The sequence below is a fragment of the Mya arenaria genome, chromosome 11, assembly GCF_026914265.1.
Source record: "Mya arenaria isolate MELC-2E11 chromosome 11, ASM2691426v1".
In the NCBI taxonomy this organism is placed as follows: Eukaryota; Metazoa; Mollusca; class Bivalvia; order Myida; family Myidae; genus Mya; species Mya arenaria.
In genome coordinates this window covers 2,093,363-2,114,408 of record NC_069132.1, presented here as the reverse complement: position 1 = coordinate 2,114,408, position 21,046 = coordinate 2,093,363, and the positions used below count along the sequence as shown (strand labels likewise).

The window sequence follows — 21,046 nt, the reverse complement described above, 5'->3', positions numbered from 1 at the left end:
AGAAGGCAACAGAGAACTGCCTTTCAGCTGAGCATTAAATATGAATAATAGATAGGGCACACAAGCAATTTACTCCCACAACATGAAAGCTGTTTGCAATCTTGACAATAAAGTAATTAAATATTGATGAAGAATGATTGCTACCAAAGAAATTATGGTTAAAAGGTGGACAGTTAACTTGGGAATGTTCCTGAGATTATGAAGGCAAAATTGTTATAAACCAACCAAAGATATGTGCACTACCTTAACTTACTGACATATAACATGTAAAATAGATTTGTGAAAATATTTATCTCATCTGTGAAAATTTGAAAAATAAACACACATTTATCAGACTGAAGGATGCATTTCTTAATGTTTTAATTTTCACACAGATGTCATGCAGAATTGTTGAGAAGTAGGTGTTTAATAAATATGCAAAAATAAAATACATTTTTGAGTTAAATACAATTAATGATATGATATAATATTAACAATGATGTAAATTCAATGCCTGACACAAACCAGGACTCAATGCCTGACATAAACCGGGACTCAAGGCATGACACAAACCAGGACGCAAGGCATGAGACAAACCGGGACTCAAGGCATGACACAAACCAGGACTCAATGCATGACACAAACCGGGACTCAAGGCATGACACAAACCAGGACTCAAGGCATGACACAAACCAGGACTCAATGCCTGACACAAACCGGGACTCAATGCCTGACACAAACCAGGACTCATGCCTGACACAAACCAGGACTCAAGGCATGACACAAACCAGGACTCAAGGCATGACACAAACCAGGACTCAAGGCATGACACAAACTAGTACTCAAGGCATGACACAAACTAGGACTCAAGGCATGACACAAACCAGGACTCAAGGCATGACACAAACCAGGACTCAAGGCATGACACAAACCAGGACTCAAGGCATGACACAAACTGGAACTCAATGCATGACACAAACCAGGACTCAAGGCATGACACAAACTGGAACTCAATGCATGACACAAACTAGGACTCAATGCATGACACAAACCAGGACTCAATGCATGACACAAACCGGGACTCCAGGCATGAAACAAACCAGGACTCAAGGCATGACACAAACTAGGACTCAAGGCATGACACAAACTAGGACTCAAGGCATGACACAAACCGAGACTCCAGGCATGACACAAACCAGGATTCAAGGCAAGACACAAACTAGGACTCAAGGCATGACATAAATCAGGACTCAAGGCATGACACAAACTGGGACTCAATGCATGACACAAACCGAGACCCCAGGCATGACACAAACCGAGACTCAAGGCAAGACAGAAACTAGGACTAAAGGCATGACACAAACCAGGACTCAAGACATGACACAAACTAGGACTCAATGCATGACACAAACCGGGAACTCGATGCCTTACACAAACCGGGAACTCGATGCATGACACAAACCGAGACTCCAGGCATGACACAAACCAGGACTCAAGGCATGACACAAACTAGGACTCAATGCATGACACAAACCGGGACTCAAGGCATGACACAAACCGGGACTCAATGCATGACACAAACCGGGAACTCGATGCCTTACACAAACCAGGACTCAATGCATGACACAAACCAGGACTCAATGCATGACACAAACCGGGACTCAAGGCAAGACACAAACTAACACTCAAGGCATGACACAAACTAGGACTCAAGGCATGACACAAACAGAGACTCAAGGCATGACACAAACTAGGACTCAATGCATGACACAAACCGGGACTCAAGGCATGACACAAACCGGGACTCAATGCATGACACAAACCGAGACTCCAGGCATGACACAAACCAGGACTCAAGGCAAGACACAAACTAGGACTCAAGACATGACACAAACCAGAACTCAATGCCCGATTAAACAGTTTGAAGAGCATCTTAGGACAAGATTAACATAGAAAATAAAATGATTTTGCTTTTATAAATTTCACCAAGTTGTTTATCTAGTTGTTAGCCTGTGCCAAAAGTATAGTACAGTACATGTATGTTTATATTGACATAAATGCCATATCAAAAAAAGTTTATACAGGAAGTAAATATGTCATCATGTATCATTTTTGCCTGTTAGATATAAATTAAGATCAATAAAATAAATGTGCAAAAATAAAATACATCTTCATTTAAATTACAATTAATTATATGATATAACATTAACAATATGACATATGAACAAGCCTTCAAACATTCATCAACATCTGTCATTCAGGGTATCTGGAGGAAAAAAACAAGATATTTGTCTGACTGATGGCACTTGCTACACAATAATGGTGAGTATATGCATGATACATAAAAATTGTCAAGCCAATGTGTCATTGTATACCAATGGAAATCTCACTTACATTTTAACATTGCTTTCCACCTCAAGCTATTGCCAAATTGATGGCATAGTTTAATACAAAGTATCAGTATGGAATGGTGAAAATCAGTCTAGATGTTCATTTTGGTGACTGTACACTACATTAAATATTAAAATTTCCTTCCAGATTATCATGATAAATAATCATGCCTATTCTTTAAAAAAATAAAAGAAAGTGCCATCAATGTTCAGCTCCTGTTGTTGTTTTTTAGAACCAAATAAGGGGGATATTTTTTTTAAATAATACAAACAAGAGTTATGGACATAGCTATAAATGTATGTATTGTCTCTGGCAAAATCTTGAACAGCTTTTGAGACATGGTTGAAGACGATGCCGGCGACAAAGACAACTGCGCTATGACAATACCTTAATTGTTTTCGTTATTAAACTCATTAGCATTGTGCCTTTTGGAATATTTCCATAAGGTTAAATGTAAATAAATTGTTTTTGTGGAAATATAAAATCCCTTTACATTTTCCCACAGGATGAGTTGAACTTTTCTGAAAAAAAGTAGATTACTTCCATATTGTCTACTTATAGTCTTATATATAGTCTACTTATTAAAGGGGCTAGTCACCAGATTGTTCCAAATCCGCAAATACATTATTTCCACAAGAAAAGCCTAGAATTTGTCCATACGAAATAGTATGAGGCTGATAATACACTATAGTATCATCAGGTGTCTAGCCCCTTTAAATGGCCAAAATGATTTAATTCGTAAACTCTGAAATATATACATTACAAAGAAACACAAGCTCACCTTTAAAATCCACTTCACCATTTCCATCAGTATCAAATATATCTATTACTCTTTGCACTAGTGGATTTTGTTGTAACTCTGGCAGAGACATAAACTCTTCAACACTCAATGCTCCAGAATTGTCCAGATCTAATTTCCGAAACCTTTTTCCTAATCGCTTTATTTCGTCGGCATCAACTACAAACAGAAACAGATATGCATTAATAAAAAATATGGTGCCAACTCCCTTTCCTAGAAGCCAAACCAATAAATTTTCTAACTTATATGAGTATATGTTACTAACGATACCATTCTGACATGAAAAGTTTACTAGGAACATTTTTAAAACTGTCAAGGGCCCCTTACTGGGTTGAACACTGAAAGGTGTCCTAGACTCCTATATCTTTAATGATGGCTGTCTGTCCTACTCCTAGTTCATGTCAAGGACGACAGTAACAATTAAGTGCTATTTTGGAAATACATGTATAAGTGTTCTTGTCAATTGCTGGAATCTTTTTCTGTTTTCTCTTTGACATTATTTCTGAACATTGGACACTTTACATTTGTAAGTCAGTAGTCCAGCAGAGACCTATGCCAAAGCAGTAAGCATCTAATAATGCCAATGATACAGTTTATTGGAGCTTGGTAATGGAGAACTTTGAGTTTTTGTATATGCAAAGAAACTTAAAAAAGAAGAATTATTTATTCGTAATCCGGCAAATGTGGGTTCAAACAGCTGATTATTGTCAATAGCTAGGGGGCTTTTGGATTATGAGGAAGTGATGCCAAACGCAGGTCCAAGCGGCTTAGACCACTTTTAAAATTGTTTCCAAAATATTTTTCATTAATTCAAGGTACTTTCTACTGTTTTTGATGCACATGTCAGTGCAAAAAATAATCTTTACAACTTTACAGTAGATCAAACAGTTTAACTTATACTGATTTCAGGATTAATCTCAACCTTTAGAACCCTTGGGTAAAAGAAACAAATTACTTACAATTGGAACATAATTCCATCGGAAGAGAATTTTCATTTCCCTGAAAATAGAACATAAAAAGTATAATGCACAAACACCTACTTAAGTCGCCAGACACTCAAGTCTGTCTGAAACAATTCAAACATGGAGTCTGATGATAAATCTGAACTGGAATTGTTAAGCTTGTTAAAAACAGCAGTGATTCAGCTTGATAACAACCAAATTCCATTTATAACAAGTTATGCCCCCCCCCCTTCGAAGAAGCGGGGGTTCTCACATGGGTCACCACTCATGAATGCATTCAGATAGGAGACTACCAAATAGGAAATAAGATCTCCATATTCAAATAAATTACAGCGACAATATTGCAAGCTTCATTTAAACACCAGCTGACGTCACCTGCATCCGCGCATGTATTTGCTTGAAAAATGATGAGATCACCAAACTCATAGGACGCATGAAGAGTCTGTGTTTAGACATGTTGAAATTCTTAGACGGAATGATTTGTTTATCATGTAAACTTTCAGTTGAATCTTCAATATAAATTGGCAGTGTTGATTTCTGATACTCAATTGCAATGTCAGATTGAGGAATCATGTGACTTTAATGGGGATCTTACATGGGTCACCACGGGTCAAATCCAATGTGAACAAACAAGAAAATGACGATAATTTCTAAATAACTTTTTTGACATTCGTAAATATTTCTCAGTCTGTAAATGACTATGCTATTTTCTGCTTCTACATGAAATACTGTGAAATAGTTTAGATTTGCTTCTATTCTACAAATTTCAACTTGACGAAATTTTGTAGAACGATGCAACGCTGTGTGCATAGTGTAATTTTCGTGCTAAATCACAAATGGAGTGCCCTCATCCAGTAACACATCATTGTTTAATTTGAAATTGATGGCCAATAATATAATTGATTGAAAATTATAGGAGGAGTTGAGGAGAGCCGAAAACACAATTGGATGCTGCGTCAAGCAAAATATTCCCGGCACGCCTTTTGGCAATCAGCCAACCATTACAAAAGCAGCTATGCACACGATTAAACAGCCGACACGCCTTCTTGCTATCGGTCAACTATTACGAAAGCCTTAGCTGTTTATTGTCAATATTATTTTTATTAATACTATTTTGATAAGGCTCTTCGCTACTGCCATTGAGGCATGTCAGTGTAATTAACATGTGTCGGTAATTAGTCTTGCCACAGGAAGGCACCTCGGGCTCGACAAGTCATTAAGGCCTGGTGAAACCCTGTATAGTAACATGCCAATAGTACAAACTGCTGTGAAGGTGTTTGTAATACTTGGCTGTAGGTTTGAGATGTTGAGAACATCTATGTACAATAAACTGCTTTTGCTTTTATACTTCGCCACAACAACAAATATTTGGGGGCTTGGAGGAGAGCGACATTGGGATGAAAGAATGAACTTGTTGTTTATTATTTATGCAATATTTAGTGCAAATAACTATAAATGTGCTTTATACCACTTGTGCTATTGTTATTTTATCATTTATGTACGCGTGCTGTACTGTCTAATATCCTTTACCATTTTTACAATTCAATAAAATTTGTCAAAACAAATATGGTGGCTACCAATTTTGAAACTTTTTTACTGCGTCCTATCTATGGTTTAAGATTTTAATGTTTTTTATCTGGATTTTGCATGTATTTTTTGCCTGCAACCTTTCTATGCTAGCTTCCGATACACAGTAAAATCTGGTAGATGTGCAAGTTTCTCAATAAGTTTTGGTTGTACCATCTAAAATCCTTAAGTAACAAACATGCTACTACTTCTAAAGTTGGGTATGTGTTAACAAAAAACATAAGCTCATTGAGCTATTTTCTGACATAAGTTTTATTTAAAAATGACTTCAGAAAGACAGACAGACAGACAATTCATTACTGTGACATGTCATAGAATTTAGCTGCAAAACAATTTTTTTCATTTTTAATTCGGTGTTAAACTAAACACCATGTAGATTTAATTATTTATCGGATATAAATATAGTATCATCATCATGCCATTGTCTTAGTGCTTGGTATCATTAAGAAATAAACTTATATTAATAAAATAATTATTTATTTTAACATTTTATTAATCACAATGCTGATTTCGCTATGATGGTACTTTCAACAAAATAATTCCATTTTTTATAAATTATTTCAGGCACAATTCTAGTCCTACTGTTGAACAATTTCTTTCATTCCACTGACTTTCATTGAAAGTATATCATAAGTAAATTAATGTCACTGTGAGAGTGACACTGGTCATGATCAAATATTCATGTCAAGAATGGGGAACTGTTAATGAACTTAATCAGTGAAAATTGAAGTTTAACAGTTTCTTTCAATCTGCTGACTTTTAATAAAATATCTTAATAAGTAAAACCAATATCAGTGTGTCTTAAATATCCATGGCAAAAATTCTAAGACTGATGAATCAGTTTAAAAAATCACTCACTCATCAAATGAGTTAGCATCAAGCTGATAATGTTGACAATTGAAAAGTTTCTAATTATAAAAAAATGTTGGTAGCAATTAGACTTTAACTGATCAATTGACAGCATGCCAAGAGCAGCAATAATTTTAAATTCGAAGCAGAGTTTAACAACTGTCATAATAAATTCCACAATTTGTAGTAAATTATTTCCCCATCCACTTGTTTACAGCATATAAAAATGAAAACAAATACGCGTTAGTCTATATTTATCTCAAGTGAGTAATGTTTTGGAAATATTTTGTGTTAGTCGGAAATAAATTTCAATTAATATTTGAAGTAAGTCATTAAAAACACGAAGAGACATCGAAATTACCATTTTTGACACGAAAATTAGATGCTGAAATTACTCCAGTTACTGCAGAAACATCCGGGTTCTTCTGTCAAAATTGTTTATATTGCGCATGTGAGGAAGTAAAGTGAACTTCCTTTTTGAGCCGGTACAATGGCGACTGGAGTGAGTATACGTGGATATTATAATACATCGGTCAATATCCTTGTCTGTAAACAATAATCTTTGTTTTGTTTCAAGTTATTTAATAATGTATACAATCTTTTTTATGACGAGGCTTCTATTTAATGAATTTGCAGACGCTGTACACATACCCAGGCAATTTTAGAGCCTTCAAGGCTCTAATTGCTTCTGAATACAGTGGTGCTAAAGTGACAGTTGACACCAGCTTCAAGCTTGGAGAAACAAACAAGGATGCTGCATTTCTAAAGAAATTCCCTATGGGAAAGGTAAAATAATTCAAACATTCTTGGTTATACTTTTGACAGTTCAAACATGATATTAGTATTGACATTTCTCAAACTTGCATCATTTAGTAACATCATTCATTTTACACTTTCGATTTCAAAATAGTGCTAAGTAGCTAGTTGGCTACAAGAACTTAAAAGAGTAGAAAGATTAAGCTGGGGCGTGTTGAATAAAGATTCGTTGTCATTGCCCGGTTTGAAAACAAAAGAGTTCAAGACTCCTACTGTAGATTTTGTAAGGAATCCTCTAGACTCCTAGTTTAGGCTTAAGAAGACAGTTACTACTAGTTTGGATCAAGTTTTCCTGTTCATATCTGAAAACTTCTAAGCTTTCTTATGAGTAGTTTCAATTATATGCAACGGAATGTTACCTCAGAGACCGCCTCTGTTTTGATTCAAAGGAGGGCTATGTGGGATTGTGCGTTGCTCTCAGCTTAAGAAACTCCCCTGGCCCGATGTAATACAGATAAATACTAACTGATCACGTATATTTGTGAAAAGTTAATTTGGAAAATTCCAAATGTATACAATGTGTTTTTTTACCAATCCAACAGGTTCCAGCATTTCAATCAAGCAATGGAGACTGCATCTTTGAGTCAAACGCAATTGCTCAATATGGTTTGTTATATTTTAATACTTCATAGTATAATAACGTTTCCAATATTTTTCATTTAATAAGATTTTCTTGGCAGATTGTACACTGCTAAATCCAGAGCTACAGATAAGGGTCGTAATGGGCGTAAATACACTTTAAAACTTGGCCATTATGACATAAAAACAAACAGTTGTTCGTACCGTTAAGATTAAAAATAATAAATAGTTTAACGTTTTTCTGAGCATTTTATACCATTCTAGCTAGCTGTTTTGACTAAATGTTGTATCGGTTTGTTTAAATCGATTTACTATCCTAATAGACTTGCAGAAGGCTATAAGCCAAGAAAGTAATAAAGATGTTTAAATTAATCAGGACCATTTCAATTTTGTGTAAGTTCTTATATAATTATGTACTATAAAAGTTCATTAAATAAAATAAGTCATTCAATTTTGTAATATAATGTACCAGTACACTTTTACAAATCGCCATTTCACTTTAATGAATGGCCCATGGGTTTACCATACACTTTACAAGATTGCATAAGGGTGTAAAGTATAATTTAAGTAAAAAAGTTATCTGTAGCTCTGTAAATCAGTCTATATTATTAGCCAGATTGGGATATTTTTTTTAATGAAAAAAAGGTAAAATTGAACAAAACATTGTCGATCAACAACAACAATTTTCAAGGAAATTGAAGAGCGAACAAGTTAAGGTGGAGATTAATACCAGCTATCCAATATTCTGATTCCCTTTCCCCCAGCCCATGGAATAGAAGTTATATTGGTGTACCAACTTTTTATGGAAGATGGAGTCATCATAGCTATATCACCATCAATTTGAACATGTCAAGTTTTAGTTACCAAAAAAGTTTTGTTAAATTTTAAACCTTTCTCTTTGAAAAACATTTTTTTGGGCCACAATTATAGAAGAATTTCTTTGGCTTTGCCCAACACATTTTGAGGGGTGGGTACGTTTGCGGTTGTTTTTATATATTCTAAACACATAATTCAGATTGAATTCAATTGACATATGGGGAGCAGTCTTCGAAAATATTATTCCGCTGAACTTTCAAAATGTAAAGCGGTCAGGGTTTCCGCCAGCCCTTTATGGCTTGTCAGCCCGACGTGCCTTCCGCTGGCAAGGCTAATTACCGACACACGTTAATTATGCCGACATGCTTTAATCCGCGTAGCGACAATCCTTATCAAAACAATCATCAGTTTTGACAATACACAGTTGACTGACAGCCAGAAGGCGTGTCGGGACTATTACGGCATTTGTATCGGTCATTCAGGATCGACGACGGCATGAAGGTGTGTCGGTGAGGTTCAACAGTGCAATTAACCAAACTCCTCCTATTCTTTATCAAAATGGGAATGTGTGAAAAACACCACTGTCGTTATTGCGACCTTCATCCCTATAATCATCTATGAACGCAAAGTAAACAATAAGTGTTAATTGATTTCGGTAACATAAATCATGTGTTGTTTTATTTTGTTTCTTAATCCCGAGTGCGTTTGTTAACCAATTATTAAATTATTAAATTGTAATTGAGAACCGTGTAAAGATATCTGTGTTATTATAAACAAGGGTTATGCTATGTCGTATGTATTTAAGTCACGTTCCCGTCTTTAGTTTAGTGTAAAGTTATATTTTGTGTTGCTTATTATTAAACTTTAATTATTTTATTGTTCTTTTAATTTATTTAGAAAAAAGATGAATAAATCTGAAAATACACATTACATTCCCTTTAAGTTATTATTTAGCCGACCGGACTTTAATATATTAGCTGTTGCAGCTTTAAATACGAATACACCCATGAGCAGTCGCTTTGCTCCGGGCTCTTTTGTGTTCCAGCATGCAGCTTGCTTGACACATTTTGCTGTGACGTCAATGGTGTCAATATAAATAATACCCGCACTAAACGAAACATGAGTCAGTTGATATCGTCGATATTGTTTTGTCGGAATACTTGAGAAATACCAATAATTAATGAAGAGAAACCATTAAACCTTTTCACAAATATTTTTAATGTTAATCGGACTTGATTTGGTAATTCTAAATCATAGGAACATAACTGTAAACTTGTTAAAAATGCAGGAAATTGCACCATTTTGGATATGAAAATATAAAAAAATCGATGTAGGGAGGGGACACCCCTCCAAAACCCTCCCCTTCCGTCATGCCTTATGAAATTCCTGGCGGTTATTTTATTTTGACTGCTGGAAGGGCTAAAAAATCATTTGGATTGCAGATTGAGATATATTACATACAGCCAAACAAGCTATTAAGTTCGGCCTTTGGTTAATTAGGACAGATTTGGCAATTTTAGATGTACAGCCTGCAAGTTGTGTAGGTTTCATTTGTTTTAGCCCAATCAGAGGCAAGTACTCATGGCCATTTGAGTTGAAGTTCTTGCTTTTGATAAACTCAAAACGATTCACATCAGCTTAGACCGCCTATTGAAATTTGTCTTCAATAAACCAATATGATCACTATGAACTATAAACTTATATTTTGATGACTGCATGTTTTTATCAATTTAAATATCTGATTAATGTCAACACATTATTTTGTTTTAGTTGGCAATGAGCAGCTTCAAGGAAAATCAAGGACTGATGCCGCGTTAGTCCAACAGTGGATCAACTTTGGCGACAATGAGATAATTCCAGCGTCATGCACATGGGTGTTTCCGTGCCTTGGTATTACACAGTACAACAAACAGGTAAGAAAAGAGAGCGTTGCTTGTGGTTTTTGAATGAAGCATCTGTAACGACATGCATCTGATTAGAATGATCTTTTAACCTTCATTATAAGGCATGGTTGTGGATCTGTTCCCAGCTGTGTAAGAGGTGAAGGAAGAGTAATGGGAATAATCCAACTGGTGCCATGTTTTGTGGTTAGCAAGTGTATCATTCCCAACATTTGGCATAACTTTGTACTTGGCATTTGCACTGATGTTGAAGAAATTAACTCTGAAATGGGCATGTCACTTGATACCTGTTTGATAATCATATGCACTGTATGTTGAAGAAATTAAAAATACTGCTAGACAAATAAGAATTATAACCTGTCTGCCTGATTGGGCAATTAAAAATACTGGTCGAAAAAATGAACAAGATTGGAAATGTATATTGAAAATACATTTTCTGATCAATAGCTTATTGGTGAAATGGTAAACAAACATAATGAAGTTGTATGCAATATTGACTGGTTTAGAACTGATGTCAGATTTCTTGTGTAAACAACATGTTTTGTTTCTACAAGCATAACCAGTCAATTATATTGTGTTTTATAAATAACTTGTAACCTTTATTTTTGATACTGGTAAAAACAATAAAGGCATATTGTTGAATCGTGATGTTTGTAAGGTATAATGACAGTTGTAAGGAAGGTATAAAGGGCCAGACCTTCCTACCCGAAAATTGCAGAAGTCTAATGCCTGGAAATGGAAGAAGGCATTTATTCCATTGGTCATCTCATTTTGAGAATCAAATTTGACAAAAAATTAGCTTTTATTAACAAAAATGGTCAAAATAGATTTAGGCAAGTTGAAATTCCATGTTGTCTACCTGAATGGGCAAGTCTTTAAAAGAAAAAACTATCGTGAAGCCTATCCTTGGTATTACGCAATACAACAAACAGTAAAAATAATGCTCTAGTGAGCAATGATTGTGATTTTTTAATGAAGCATCAGTATCTTAGTGCATCAGATTAAAATGATCTTTTAACCTTCATTATAAGGCATGGTTGTGGATCTGTTTCCAGCTGTGTAAGAGGTGAAGGAAGAGTAATGGGAATAATCCAACTGGTGCCATGTTTTGTGGTTAGCAAGTGTATCATTCCCAACATTTGGCATAACTTTGTACTTGGCATTTGCACTTTATGTTGAAGAAATTAGCTCTGAAATGGGCATGTCACTTGATACCTGTTTGATAATCATTTTGTCGCATCACAAGAAAGTTGGAAGAAATTAACTCATTTAGCCATAGGTTGGAAAACCTTGTTTTTGAAAAAAAAAATCACTGTTGAAAGTTTTTTGTTTGGAATTGAAAAGTGTTTGGAATGATAAGTATTTAACTGTATATCAATGGTCCAAAACTCGATTCTGCCAAAAGAGACTTTGGTCTGGTTTCCACAAATTAATACACAGTATACAGAACAACTTCCAAGTCTTTAGAAAAAGTTAGTTTCTAAAAAGGTTTGTCAAGGCCTGAATTTTTTCATATCTTTCGTTGATCAAGATCAGTAACGGAGTTGTTGTCATCATAAATTTTACTACAATGATGATAAATATTGAATGGTTTCAGGACACAGAGAAGGCAAAGGAACAGATCCAGAAGGCTCTGTGCGTTTTGAACTCCTACCTGGCCCCCCGCACCTTCCTTGTCGGTGAACGAGTCAGCCAGGCTGACATCACTGTCGCCTGTGACCTCCTCCTCGCATACCAATATGTAAGTCAGTCATCGAAAATATAATTATTTTATACTGAGTGAATTTGATGTGCGCTTCCATAAATTTTGTATGTTTTGATATATTGATAGAAAGTGTTTGAGTTGTTATCTTGAAAAAGGTTGATGTTCATTACCAATAATAAATGGCACATATGGCTCCATGGACAGGAGTTTAGTGTTGTTTTCTGATTAAATTTTTTTATCTGGTTGCTTTTGGTTGTTTCTTTTTTGTTGTTAGTGTTGACACTCCAGTTTCCTTCAAATTTGAAGTCAAGAGAGCCCTCAAATGGGCTTCTTAAATCCAGTTTTGCTTCTGCGGTATGGTGCTCCACCCGCTTTGACCCCAATTGGCTCTAATGCGCCCCACAAACTCAACACCAAAATGGTTTCAGCCCTTCAGCTGCCAGGTCAATCCCATCCTTGCGGTAGCTGTTTCAGGGCTTGAGGCCTTCCTCTAGCAAAGGCAGGTTGGCCTTATCAATAGGCTAACCTGTAACAACTGGAGGTAGAGTAATGTGCATTGATACATTTAGTAGGACAGATTTCTGGTTTGTTCTTTATTACGATGCCCAGCAGTTGTATCATAAACTTTCGATTCTGCTTGTCCTCAAGGTGTTTTCTGAGAATAACAGAACCATGTGACCCTCAAGTTTTACGTCCACATTTTACCAAAATGTATATTTAATATTGCTAGACATATAAAAGAAATTTTATATAATTACAACCTCAAATGGAAGATTGTTCAATTATTATCCAAGTTTTAAATGGATGTGGATGGCAGTGCTGTCACATAGCAGTCGGTGTCATTTGCACGAAAAGCTTAACATGTCTGATTACTTTAAACAACAAAGATATTGTCAAAAGTCTAAAACATACCTTCTTTCTCAGAAGGAAAGAGTTAGTTTATAACCTAAGTCATTATGGTTTCTTTGACCTTGACATCACTGACATGACTTCTTGTATGTGCTGTGTTTCAGGTGTTGGACCCTAGCTTCCGAGGTACATACGCAAATGTCAACAGATGGTTCACAACACTCATCAACCAGCCTCAGTTTAAGAAGGTCATCGGAGATTTCAAACTCTGTGAAAAGATGGCTCTGTTTGACGGTAAAATCTGTCTAGTATTCATTTTATACTATTGCAATATGGTTAAGGTACCTCCAGTTAATGAATTTCATTCTATTTCTACTATGGTGTACTTAACCTGTTTTTGATACATTGTTGTAGCCCTAAATTGGGTTTTAAAAAGCATTAAACAGGTTGATTAAAAGATTATTATTATTTTTATGCCCCCACAAAGTGGCGGCATATAGGGTTGCCCTTGTCTGTACGTACGTACGTCCCGAAGATTGTTTCCGATCTAATTCTTGAAAACTGTTTGTCCAATCCTCACCAAACTTTAAACACATGTTTGTGACCATAATATCTTGATCAAGTTCGATAGTCATGGAAATCGCTTTAGTCATTTAGGAGTTACGGCCCTTTTTTGCCAAAAATACTTCAAAAATATATGTTTCCAATCTAATTCTTGAAAAGTATGTGTCCAATCCTCACCAAACTTTACATACATGATTGTGACCATAATATCTTGATCAAGTTCGATAGCCATGGAAATCGCTTTTGTCATTTAGGAGTTACGGCCCTTTATTTGCAAAAAAAGACTTGAGATTATCCTGAATAATCATTATGGCTTATTTTCTGTGACAAAAAATCGAAGTGGGGGCATCCGTGTCCTATGGACACATTTCTAGTTTAATTTAATTCATTGTTATCCATAGCTACATGGCCACAAATATCAGTTAAAACACTGCCAAAATATCCCTACCGTAAATGACTGGTTATAAGACGATAGGGGTTATAAGTAGTGATGGGCCGATGATCGATTATAATCGAAAATTGATCGGAAAGCTTCAAAATCGGCGATAATCGATTGTAAATTATCATAATCGATTATCGCGGAACATCATACAAATTTATCAAGGGAGGCTACTCAGTATTCATTTACGATTTTTTTTTTATCTTGCCGACATTTCCGCTCATTTTTCTTTGGGTACAATTCGTAAGAATGGCAGACGACAATGACGATATGCTGTACAATTATCCGGGTGGGAAAGCAAAATCTAAAGTCTGGCTCTTTTTTGCATTTAGAAAAATCAAACCAGGACCTCCAACCAAAGAAAACTTTGACATAAGCAAGGCGTATTGTTGCCTAAAAATGCAAAAAGGCTTACGCAAAATAGGTATACAGTAACTAGATCACAGGTGATGAGCAAGAAGAGATGTAGAATGAACCCATATCTCATTGACCAGACAATATTTCTAAACAAACATTTACTGGTAGATTCGTACTGGTGACTTTGAAATTTCTGATGTATACATTTCAGTTTAATGTTTTTTTCTTTTTAACTTAAAAATATAAAAAAAAATATGTTTTATGTTTGTTAGTTTCCTGAAAAATGAATATGTAAGTTCTATTGTTTGGTTTATATATTCAATTCAGCTTACATAGACGAAGTGATACCCATTACCTTCAAGTATATCACTAGCAACCACTGCTCTATAATATCCGATTATAGCCGATGTCTAATCGGTTGATGGTCTCCGATTGTAACCGATTATCGATGGTAAAATTCAACCGATTGCCCATCACTAGTTATAAGACGCAGGCAAAAAAAATCCGTGAAAAAACAGAGGAAAAAACTTTTAATCTATGTTTTGGGTTATAGGACGCAAAGAAAAAATGTCAAAATCGTCTGCCGCATTCGACCACCATGTTTGTTGACAGTGACGGGGAAAAAAAACGGTGAAAATGGCAATGGTTATTTTTAAAACCATATTTAATAATTTTAATCATACAATAATTTTTTTTAAATTAAAACGTCTTACGATATACCGTATCCCGATCTTCAACTGCTGTTTTAACCCGTATAAACTCGATTGATATGACGCGAGTAACATTTCTTCTACATAAATCTAAACAAATGCTCGGTCTAAAATCGTCCTCAGCAAAAAAGTTTAAAAGCTTGTTACTGGTTTTAAGATGCAGGCATTTTTTTACATCCAACTCTGACGGAAAAAAGTGTGTGTTATAACCAGTCATTTACGGTTATATTTTTAGCTTGACTATTCGAAGAATATGGAGAGCTATACTACTCACCCAAGCGTCGGCGTTGGCATCACACCTTGGTTAAGTTTTTGCATGCAAGCACATGTACCGTAGGTGAATATCTCAGCAACTACTTGAGGTATTGCATTGAGACTTGATACAATGGTACTCAACCATCCAACCTACTTAATTAACCAAGTTAGATAACTCTAGTTTGAATTTATTGCAAATAATAGGCCTTTATTATTCGACTTAGAAATTCTGGTTAAGGTTTTGCGTGCAAGCACACTTAGGTTAATATCTCAGCAACTACTTGAGGTATTGCATTGAGACTTGATACAATGGTACTCAACCATCCGACCTACTTAATTAGCCAAGTTAGGTAACTCTTGTTTGCATTTAATGCAAATAATTGCCTTTTATTATTTGACTTAGAAATTCTGGTTAAGGTTTTACGTGCAAGCACACATAGCTTTATATCTCAGCAACTACTTGAGGTATTGCATTGAGACTTGATACAATGGTACTCAACCATCCAACCTACTTAATTAACCAAGTTAGATAACTCTAGTTTGCATTAAATGCAAATAATTGCCCTTTATTATTCGACTTAAAAATTCTGGTTAAGGTTTTGCGTGTAAGCACACATAGGTTAATATCTCAGCAACTACTTGAGATATTGCATTGAGACTTAATACAATGGTACTCAATAACAGGTGTCCGGGCTGTTACTTTCCCTTGTATGGACAGATTTTAAAATAACTTGTCACATTTGTTCCACATACCAAGACGATGTGTCGCGTGCAAGACCCGTGTCCCTACCTCTAAGTTCAAGGTCACACTTAGTGTTTATTTACAATGGAATGCTGCATATAAGGACATAGAGTATAGGTTGTCATGTCCGGGCTGTAACTTTCTCTTGTATGGACAGATTTTAAAATAACTTGCCACATGTGTTCGATATACCAAGACGATGTGTCGCATGCAAAACCCATGTCCCTACCTCTAAGGTGAAAGATACACTTAGTGTTTATTCACCATGGAATGCTGAATAAAAGGTCATAAGAGTGTAGGTTGTCAAATATGGGTGGTATTTTTTTATGTTCAGAGGCAATTTAAAATAACTTGCCATATGTATTTGACGCATTAAGGCAAGATCAACTTTTATGTACTGACCCTGTTCATAGGTCAATGTCACATTCGGGGGCATTCGTCACATACTGTGACAGCTCTTGTTTATCATTTAAGTCCAGTGAGTTGATATAAATAACGATGCATTAAAATTAAGCAATTTTTGGGCATCAATCAAGTGTAACCTATATTGTGCCCTTTAAAGCTCTTGTGTAGTGGAGTAAAAGCTATTAAAATCTCTAAATGTATACATATATATTATGATCTTTTGATGAAGTGGAGTTTCAGGAGTTTACTTGTCGAACAGTGTGTTTTGTGTGAGTTTCTTTTTAAATCAATGTGATATGTTCATGTTATAATAGGAAAGAAGTATTCAGAACTGCACGGTGGTGACAAGAAAAAGGAGGCAAAGAAAGAACAGCCAAAGCCGAAGAAAGAACAGCCAAAGCAGGAGAAAAAGAAGGTGAATAGGGTTTTCAGCTTAAGATTTATGGAAGGGTACCTGTCCTTTTCTTGAAGCACCCGTCTGCTCTCATTGAGTCAAGCATGTGCAAACTTCTGCTTTAAAATAATTAAAGGCTTAAAGACCATCAAACAATTCTTTTGTTTTGAGTTCGTCATATAATATGTTTATAGATGCATGATGTTCTTTAACAAATCTTGCTATTATTGACAAAATGGTCAAAGGTCGAAAATTGGTTGCATTTGGCGGATTTTTATTAAAGTAAGAGGCTTTTTTGTGGCAAACAAAGAAATGGCATAAATGATTAAATTTCCGCTTCAATTTATTGTTATGTCAATTCTATCACACACTCAAACTCCGAATTTTTATAAAAAGAAAGCCCCAAGTAAAATACTGAAACTATAAATGTAAAAACTTGCCTACATGTATGTGAACAGAAGGAGGTTGAAGAGGATGAAGATGATGCACCAAGGAGGGATGAAAAAGACCCATGGATCAATTCACCGAAAACGTAAGGCTGAACGTGCATGTATACAGTATAGACCCATAAAAGGAATAAAAGACATACTGTTCAGGTTTTTTTAATATGTGTAATGAGATGAAGTCATCAAAGAAATATGTTTCAGTGTGTGTGTGTTTTTCCACCCTTTTGGGAAACAGTCCTGGGCATTTTTGATTGGGGAAAAAAATGCTTGATTTTGTATAAAATTGTAAATTCCACATTTGCCTTAGTAAATAGTAGACAGAGAAGATAAAGAATGTGAGAGAGTTATAATTAAGATTATTTTTTAAGAGCACAAATGGCTGTGTTAGCACTCCTGTTGATGTCTTTACTCCAATCACCGTTTTCACATGTCTCAATGTCATTGTTTAGAGAATGATGGCTGAAACATCTTGCGTAATCATTAGCGTAAATACTGTTGACAAAAAATGGTTAATATTAACAGTCCACTTAAGAAATATTTTGATGCAAGTTAAATCACTTGCATACAATTGGGAACTTTTTCAATGAAAGAAAAGAACATGTTTTTCAGTAATTCCTGTCATTGTTGCATAATTGTCAACTGCATGTTTTCATATTACACCACTGATGGCTCTAAGGCCTAAAAAAATATACATTTGGTTCGGGTAACCCGACCCTACCTACAGAATAGGCGCCGACCCTACCATTTTTATAGTCAGTTTGAAAAAAAAATAAAAAATAAAAATATGTATTTATTTTAATTGCTTTTCACTTTGTAGTTGAAAACCTTAAATGCTTATACAGAAGATAACTTTAACACCATTATCCAATGATGAAAATGACACTTATATAAAGCCTATTAAAAAAAAAAAGCCTACCTACCCTTCCTATTTTTAAAAAGGGTGTAACCCTAACCAAACAATTATTTTTTTTAGGCCTAATTCCTGATTCTTCTCACAATGCATACAAATGGTAACACGGAACTAATCTGAAAATAAAACATTTTCCAAATGAGAACGATCTGTTTAAAATTTGTACTGTAAAATGGGTCTGTATAGATCCATTTTATGTTTCATTTTGTTATGTTTGACTTATTTTCGTTCTTAATACCAACCCTATTTTTTTAGCGATGTTACCTATCTATGATATTTAGTATTTGCATTACCATTTGTTATACTCTGGTGAAAACATAATTGAACTCATTTTCAGGTCTTTTGACTTTGATGCATTCAAGCGTAGCTACTCCAACAATGACACCTTGACAGTGGCCCTGCCATACTTCTGGGAGAAATTTGACAAGGAGAACATGTCCATCTGGCACTGTGTATACAAATACCCCGAAGAACTGAAGAAGATCTTCATGACCTGTAATCTCGTGGGAGGTGAGACATTCTCTCGTTTCATCAAAAGCTTGTGGTTGTTGTGCCTTACTTATATCTTATAAGTATAGATGCAAACGAATATTCGATCAAACGTTTGGTATTCGAATGTCAAAATAGGTATTCGAATATTTGATTTTTGTTGTTGAATAAATAGAATGATACTAATTTTGCCCACAACTCTGTTGTTGTGTATACAGTGTGAATGTGATGACAAAACACTAAACACGAGTCATATGACATCTAGCGACAAAACGTCAGGTTACCGGTACTATAGAAAGTCCATTGTAATGTTTCCAATATTTGGCTAATAGACAGGTGACATCAAAATTTCAATCATTTTCGCTATGTCTGCAAGTTAAGGATTTAAGGAATCAGCCTTCACACCAATGTGATCGCAAATAATGGCTTTTCCATATTTATATTAAGCAGAAGTAAATCCCAAAACAAGGCTACTCGTCCTACGGAAAGACCTTCCATTGGCGCGATTTTTTTTGTTTGTTCATAATGTTTTCCTTTTTTTTCTTTCTAAAAATTTGGAATTTCAGAGGCTCATTTATTGAAAATCAGGGTCCTCTGTGCGTGTACTGGCTACGACAAAGTAGGGTTAAAATTCCTCGGCTATTACTTTAGTGAATAATAATAATAGTTGACTACAACTTCTTAAAGATGTATTTTGGTAAATGAATATTCGTTGGAAAGAATAACAGAGTATTGGAATATCAGTTTTGCCATTCGTTTTGCATCCCTACGTATAAGTAAGATTCCGTGTTAGATTCAGTGTTTTTAAATAAAAAAAATTGCTGTTCTGGTTTTTTGGCTAAATTTCCTGCCATTGGGGGTTTCTTCAGCTGTTGGAAGTTAGATAAAGGCAACACTCCTTATACATTAGATTAACTACCCTCCGTCTGACTTTAATAGAAACATTTTTTTTGCAGGTTTCATTCAGCGAATTGAGAAGATGCGCAAGTTTTCCTTTGGAAGCATGTGCATTCTTGGTGAGGACGACAAGAACCAGATCAGTGGAGTGTGGTTCTGGAGAGGACATGACCTTGCATTTGAGGTAAGTCTGGTTCCATGGTTTGAAAGCATAACATGCAGCTAATAGTTGCTTTTAAAGTGGTTTGAAATCTTGTGCAATATTATATTGGTTTACACCTAGTAACTAGGTTTTTGCCTTTGAGATATTGAGCATTTTAAGCACTACAACATTTAGAGATTTATAAACATCTTGGCTGCTTGGTTTTGTGACTGAGAACCAAATGTATGTATGTATTGCACAGAATTATATCACAAGGCCAGGATTTTTCTCACCTGAAAAGGCCATATAGGTATTACAATTGGTGACGCCTTTAGCTAAGACCATGCCAAATTGATGTTAAAACATCATTGAGCAGAGAAAAATGAGAAAATAAATGAAATCTAACTTGAGTGAAGATGAATAAACCTCTTGCAAAGGCATGTTTGTCTGTCTGTAGACCTTCATGTAAGAACTAGAGGAAGAATAAATAGCTTTTGGTGGTTACATAACAGAGAACTGCTCTAGTTTTCTATTTTGACATCATAAGCTGACAATTTAGCGATATTAATCTTCATTTGAATGTGCTTGGATGACTTGCTGGCAGTTAATGTGGCATAATGCACACCTAAGTGCCTGTTGACTTTAAAATTGCAATAAAAGGCAACACTGACCGGTGGTCTGTACCTTTTAAGTTTGGTAATAAAAACAGATTTTATTATCTTGTTTATAAATTTTCCTTACCTTGTGTTTAATCAAGAGCTCTGTATTGCAGCTGTCTCCTGACTGGCAGATAGACTTCGAGTCCTACACCTGGACCAAGCTGAACGCTGATGATCCAAAGACAAAGACTATGGTACAAGAGCACTTCGCATGGGAGGGAGACTTTGAAGACTTAAAAGGACTGAAATTTAACCAGGGAAAGGTCTACAAGTGATTTCATACATTTTGGATAATGAACACTGTGTAATGTTATGTATAAGTTATTAATGGGTAACTTAAACGAACATCTAAGTGTGCTTTGATGATTGTGATTGGTGCCAGAAATAAAAAGAAAAAACCCCGA

At 35.3% G+C, this 21,046-nt stretch overlaps 2 protein-coding genes across 3 annotated transcripts in view; one reads left to right on the top strand and one right to left on the bottom strand.

Moving 5' to 3' along the window:
• The window catches only part of LOC128207190 (calcineurin subunit B type 1), an 18,160-nt gene extending 11,163 nt beyond the window's left edge, over window positions 1-6,997 (bottom strand). For both annotated transcript variants that reach the window (XM_052909978.1, XM_052909979.1), the window contains exons 1-3: window positions 6,929-6,997; window positions 4,129-4,168; window positions 3,152-3,328 (exon numbers count right to left, since the gene is read on the bottom strand). In XM_052909978.1, coding sequence (XP_052765938.1) covers window positions 3,152-3,328; window positions 4,129-4,168; window positions 6,929-6,931 — 220 coding nt within the window. In that variant the 5' untranslated portion in view covers window positions 6,932-6,997. The remainder of the gene's footprint in view (window positions 1-3,151; window positions 3,329-4,128; window positions 4,169-6,928) is intronic.
• LOC128207189 (elongation factor 1-gamma-like) lies at window positions 6,990-21,046 on the top strand. The gene is made up of 11 exons (XM_052909977.1): window positions 6,990-7,069; window positions 7,204-7,353; window positions 7,926-7,989; window positions 10,549-10,691; window positions 12,277-12,420; window positions 13,398-13,527; window positions 17,020-17,120; window positions 17,558-17,631; window positions 18,793-18,965; window positions 19,901-20,025; window positions 20,756-21,046. The coding sequence occupies exons 1-11, from the start codon at window positions 7,058-7,060 to the stop codon at window positions 20,915-20,917; spliced, it is 1,278 nt and encodes a 425-aa protein (XP_052765937.1). The 5' UTR covers window positions 6,990-7,057; the 3' UTR covers window positions 20,918-21,046.